The sequence below is a fragment of the Mastomys coucha genome, unplaced genomic scaffold, assembly GCF_008632895.1.
Source record: "Mastomys coucha isolate ucsf_1 unplaced genomic scaffold, UCSF_Mcou_1 pScaffold1, whole genome shotgun sequence".
NCBI lineage: Eukaryota > Metazoa > Chordata > Mammalia > Rodentia > Muridae > Mastomys > Mastomys coucha.
In genome coordinates this window covers 83,736,482-83,742,127 of record NW_022196891.1, presented here as the reverse complement: position 1 = coordinate 83,742,127, position 5,646 = coordinate 83,736,482, and the positions used below count along the sequence as shown (strand labels likewise).

At 51.7% G+C, this 5,646-nt stretch overlaps 2 protein-coding genes across 2 annotated transcripts in view; one reads left to right on the top strand and one right to left on the bottom strand.

Moving 5' to 3' along the window:
* Positions 1-4,117, bottom strand: LOC116097021. The gene is made up of 3 exons (XM_031379473.1): positions 4,093-4,117; positions 3,457-3,959; positions 1-2,163 (listed from the first exon to the last, which is right to left on the bottom strand). Exons 1-3 carry the CDS (start codon positions 4,115-4,117, stop codon positions 2,026-2,028), a joined length of 666 nt encoding a protein of 221 aa, XP_031235333.1. The 3' UTR covers positions 1-2,025.
* Tgfb2 (transforming growth factor beta 2) overlaps positions 3,949-5,646 on the top strand; it is an 84,058-nt gene continuing 82,360 nt past the window's right edge. Inside the window, exon 1 of the mRNA XM_031338002.1 lies at positions 3,949-4,818. Coding sequence (XP_031193862.1) covers positions 4,473-4,818 — 346 coding nt within the window. The 5' untranslated portion in view covers positions 3,949-4,472. The remainder of the gene's footprint in view (positions 4,819-5,646) is intronic.

Sequence of the window (5,646 nt, the reverse complement as noted above, 5' to 3'; positions counted from 1 at the left end):
AAATCACAGAAGCAGATCGGTAAAGGAGCTCTGAGAGTAAAGGCGTGGCGACCTGAGTTCCCATCTCAGGAGCCATATGGTAGAAGGAGTGTTGGCCTTTGACCTCCACAGGTGTGCCATGGCAAGCATGCTCACACAAATAAGTAACTGCACAGATAGAAGTTACAAGGAAGAGTGGAAAAGAATTACCCTTACACTTATTGTCACAGTGATTGGAAAAACATTTGCAGCTTCATATCCCCCTACTTCCTGGTGTTTTTGTTTTGTTTTGTTTTGTTTTGTTCTGTTCTGTTTTGAATGCTAGAAAGCATTGAGAACGCTTACCGAATCGTCACAGATAAGTTATTCTGTGGTGAGAGGAAGGCGACCCCAGGCCAGACTGTCACCGTGACACAGGGGACAAACCCCAGTTCAGCAGTGAGCAGCCTTGCTCTGTGGGCGCTCCACGCTGCTGAAGTGAACGACAGACCCTTTAATGAGGAAGTAGTCATGGCTGCTGGTCGAAACAGCTGCTTCCCTTTCTTTGACCTCTCTGGCCAAGAAAGCAAACGTTTCACTTTAGGGTGTTCAGAGACCTGAACGTCTAGTACCTAACTGAACTTTGATAGCAGGTTTGTATCGTATTTCATCAAGAGTTGTGTTTCTTAGCTGTTTATTCTACAGTTACCGAGGGGCAGAGTGCCACAAGCAGGCTTGGGTGGCTTCTTCCCTGTGTATGTCCTGGGTGAGGCTTGGAGGTCAGGCACAGACATGCTTGGCAGTGGCCCCTGACTGCGATGGACAGAGGGTACTAGCAGCTAATTTAATGAGCAGACACGAGGCCCCGACTTTGTTATAAACACTTCCCGTGCCTTGTATGATGACCCCTCCCTATAGTCTTCTGTACGTGTCCCAGTTCTCACAGGTGATGAACAGTCTCTGAATAACTTCCATAAGTTCATAAAGCCACAGTGCAGGACTTTGACCTCATGGAGCGGTCCCCTGACCACTGGGGTAGTCAAGATGGTGTATGCGATAGGCTCTCTTACCTTACTGCCCGTGGAGCACTGAGCACCTATGATCCTTAAATGTGGTGGTTTTGTTTCCTGACTATGGGGATGTAGAGGCCTTAGTGTTACGGAAGACAGGATTCACTTAGGACAACCAAGAGTCGCTCTGGAGAGCTGTTCTCCTGGGAGACGAGAGAGGCTCCTTTCCTGCTGAATTCAGTTACTGTGCTCGGTCATATGGAGAGACAGAGATGTGTCTGTCACCTCCTGGGCTTTGGGAAAACTAAAGGAGCCTTTTAGGAAGGGTTCTGGCCTGGGGCCTAAGGGGTAGAGTAATGCTCAGCCGCTATCGTGCGCGGGAGTGTGGGTGCTGATTGCCTGCATGGATGGAATACTTGTTTTCCCAGATGAAATACGGGGGACTTGTTGCTGCTCTGCCCACTCATATCCTCAACCGCATCGGCTCATCTTACAGTGTACGTATGGGTTGTTCCCCAGGAGAGCCTCAGCACCCAGTAAAAGGCTTGCTGGCTGCAGAGAACACCCTACCTATGTGCTCAACAGATTTTCCTGGCAGCATCCCCACACGCCGCTGTATTCCACAGTGGCATTGCGTCTTCTCTGGACAGCTGGATCAGAACGGGACCCACGGGACGACTCCAGCCGTTGAGACTGTCAGCCGCACAGTAGCTCTCCATCAGTTCTGTTTCAGCTTATAGAATCGTAGGTGGTGGTCTAACCTGGAGACCTGTTTCCATCTGGAGCTGACCTTGAAGGCAGAAGCCTGCCAATAATGGAGGGTTTTGTATGGTTTTCAGAGTCATTTAGGTGCATGTTGGAACAATTCATTCATTCCAGGGTTTTGCAGGGTCAGTGGAGTAGAGGAATTTTGTGTTCAAGGTGGGTGGGAAGATGATTAAAGAGAGAGTTTTCCGCAGGATCCTTAGAACATAGAATGCGACTGTGAGATCTTGATTCTATAAGAGGGTAGTAGAGTGTTCTGCATCTCCCACACTTACTGAACCTCAGAATTTTGTCAGATATTCTGGGACCGATACTTCTTAAAAGTGCGTGGTAGGGGAGAGCTCAGGCAGTGGGCCTGCTCTGCAAAATCCAGGCCCACCATTTCCTGTTTTTGCAACAACAGACTTGGCTTCTTATGGCCTCTGTCTCCCTGTCAGTGAAATACAAATAATAATGTTCATTGCTGTATATACTGTATGCCAGCTATATCATTACATATCATCACACACACATACACACACACACACACACACACACACACACACACACATCCACACACTGTATGCATCCCTAAAGGCTTGGTCCTCTTGAACTAGGAAATGACATAGAGATCTTGACCTGGGGGGAATTCTCAACAGTTTCCAGCTTTAGTCAGCTTGGCCACAAGAGTCATCACTAAGATTGAAATGTTGACTTTGACTAACTAAAGGTGAAAGGGAAAAAGAACAGTGGCAAGAACGATTCTGGTATCCATCCAGTTTGGGCAGGTTGGGGTAGAAAATGTCAAGCTATGAGTATGGTGTGACAGGAGTCAGCAAACATTTGAAACCTAGGTGTCTTAGCTATACAAGGCTGAGGAGAGGGCCACGTGAGCAGGGACTGTGAGCAGGGACTCACAGTAAAGAAGGCAACAGTTCCTTTTTTCAAAGCAGTGACACACAGCATGCTTGGGTGAAAGGGGCACTTCTGTTTTCTGCTAGTTCACAGGCAAACAAGGCTGGATTGTAAACAGATTAATAAAAACCAACCTGTTGTGGAATCCCTGAGAACTCAAAAGTTAGGTCAGGAATCTCAGATTGGGGGGGCATGTCTTCAGGGCTGGGATGGCCTGGAATATTATGGAAAACAGTGTGTGTGTGTGTCTGTGTGTGTGTGTGTACACACGCCTGCACATGCGTGCACATGTGCTCAATACAGGAGGGACTCAGGAAAGCTGCGAATGAATGATCCCCACCATGTAGAAAAGGGTTGCTTAGCTGCCTGCCCCTCCACAGACAGTCCCTTGGTGATCAGAGAGACAGTGACTACTGCAAATTCCTCCTGCCAGTCGCCCCTCCCCTACGGGCCATCCCCTTTTCCACACCCCCTCAACGTTCGAGAGCAGCTCGTGGTCTTAGTAACAGAGGACTTCTGACTGTAATCCTAGCGCGTCACTTTGTTGAAGGCAAACACGTGGTTCGGGGAGCACTTATAAATCTCAGCTCCGGGCAGGATCGTGATGTTATCTGCTGGCAGCAGAGGGTTTGCTCCGAGCGGAGCTGCTGAAGCTGCCGGCAGGAGAGCGAGTAGGAGAGAAAGAGAGAAGGCACAGGAGAGCTGAGCTCTAGGGCAGGCGCCAGGGATGGAGAGAAGTAATCGGGTTTAAGGAGCCCTTCTGGAGCAACCCAGCTGCAGAGAGAAGGAGCGGCAGAGGTCTATTTTAGGGTCGCTAGTACCTACTTACCCTAAGCGAGAAAGTGCTAGCTTGGTGGAAGCCGGGAGAGACTAAGGAAGGGTGCAAGTCCCGGGGCAGCCCGCAGCCAACGCGCCCAGGAGGCGGTGTTGTTCCACAGGGGGTTAAGGAGGTGGCCGATCTCTGTCGCCCAAGGCCGCCTGGAGCAAGAAAAGGAGGATCTGAAGGACCGAGCTGGAGGCTGGCCCTCTTTGCAGGCAGCGGCGGCGCCTGCAACGTGGAGCGACCCAGCCGGGTGTAGGCCACAGCGCGGCCGGCCAGCAGGAGCGGGATCGTCGCCGCCTGCTCCGGCCTCGGTGGATCTCCCGGGCGGACAGTACCCCCACCGAGTCTCCGAGTGAGCCGCTCCCCGGGCGCATCTGCCTTCCCCGCGGCTCGCCAGGCTCGCCCTCGGCGCGCGCACACGCACACGCAGGCGCGCACACATCCACACGCACACTCATCCACACACGTGTGGAAGGCAGGGCCGAGCCGCTCGGTCTTTGAACATCTCACTTAGAGCCCGGCGCAGCCCCGGCCGCCGCTCAGCGCTCCCCCGCCGCCCTGCGTGCCTCCTGCCAGCCCCCGGAGCTTCTCGTCTCTTCCCTTTTGGCCGGAGGATCGGAGTTCAGATCAGCCACTCCGCACCCGAGCCTGACACACTGAACTCCATTTCTTCCTCTTAAGTTTATTTCTACTTCAGAGCCACTCACCCTCCCCCTTCCAGGAGGGGAAAAAAAAAAACCAAAAAACAAACCTTTCTTACTCCTTAAAGTGAGAGATCCCCCCCCCCCGCGCCCCAGCATCGCATATTAATATCTCCACGTTGGGAACGCGTTGCATTTTCTTTTTTAAAGGAATCCCAGGCAGGGACGTTTTTTCTATTGAGCACTGACTTTCGACTGCTTTGCAAAAGTTTCGTATTAAAAACAACGCTACCTGACCCGCTCTGAGAATTACTAGCTTCTTTTTATATATTTTTTTTCTTACTTTAAACAACAACAGCCACGTTTCTTCCTTTTAAAAACATGCACTACTGTGTGCTGAGAACCTTTTTGCTCCTGCATCTGGTCCCGGTGGCGCTTAGTCTGTCTACCTGCAGCACCCTCGACATGGACCAGTTTATGCGCAAGAGGATCGAGGCCATCCGCGGGCAGATCCTGAGCAAGCTGAAGCTCACCAGCCCCCCGGAAGACTATCCGGAGCCGGATGAGGTCCCCCCGGAGGTGATTTCCATCTACAACAGTACTAGGGACTTACTGCAGGAGAAGGCAAGCAGGAGGGCAGCCGCCTGCGAGCGCGAGCGGAGCGACGAGGAGTACTACGCCAAGGAGGTTTATAAAATCGACATGCCGTCCCACTTCCCCTCCGAAAGTAAGTACAGTTTCCGTGGTTTTCGCCTTGTCCATCCCCGAGTCTAAGGTTGGCCCGGAGCTCCTCAGAGTCACAGCAGCCTTAGGCGTTCGCCCTTTCCCCTCCGAGTCCCCGGGTCCCGATCGCTTCGTTTCCTCTCTGTCCTTCGTACCTTCCACTGCCTTTCCAGTCGGGATGGAGAGAGATCCACAAGCTTGCAAACTTTCGACTTATGTTTTATTTATTTATTTCTCCATAACTCCCTTCCCACAAACGCCCCAGACCTTTTAAAAGATGTTTGGGTTTCTCCTCTTCCCTGGTCTACCAACTAGCGAATCAGCTCCCTTCTGTCAAAAGGAAAGCGCTTCCCGGGATGACTTTAGGCTATAGGAGACCACGATAGACTTTGTTTTCTTTGCCGGGTTGGCGTGCAGTGGGGGTGGGGGGGTGTCCTCCCTCTGGTACACAAAGAGTTAAAAAAAAGTACTTCCAAACTAGACTTCCCAAAGGCGCCCCCCTTCCCTGCTGACCTATCTGGGGACTCCCCAAGCCTTTTCTATTGTCTCTCACTCCCCTAAGACTGTCAGCATCACCAATACCAAACTGGATTGCGGGCGCGCAGGGTGGGGGCGGGGGGTCACTCAGAACCCCTTAAATCCCCCTCCCCGGTCATTTATTGCTCTCTCTAGGTGTTTTTTTATGCCCAGTCCTCTAGCAAAACCGCGTTACCAAGTCCCCTTTTGACCTCACGTGGACAGTTAGAAAAGATAAATACGGTTCTCACTGGGCTCAACTAGGTTTCACTTCGCCTTTTTTTTTTTCCCTAGGTAGTCTTCCTAGCTAGCCTGG

Excerpts from the sequence above, each read along its gene's own strand:
- LOC116097021 (XM_031379473.1), bottom strand. The coding sequence starts at position 4,117 with ATGGAGTTCAGTGTGTCAGGCTCGG. Across the intron at positions 3,960-4,092 it reads GTTCAGTGTGTCAGGCTCGG|TGAGATGTTCAAAGACCGAG; the intron begins GTGCGGAGTGGC and ends CCGGGCTCTAAG. Across the intron at positions 2,164-3,456 it reads CTAGCACTTTCTCGCTTAGG|GGAGACAGAGGCCATAAGAA; the intron begins GTAAGTAGGTAC and ends TTTCACTGACAG.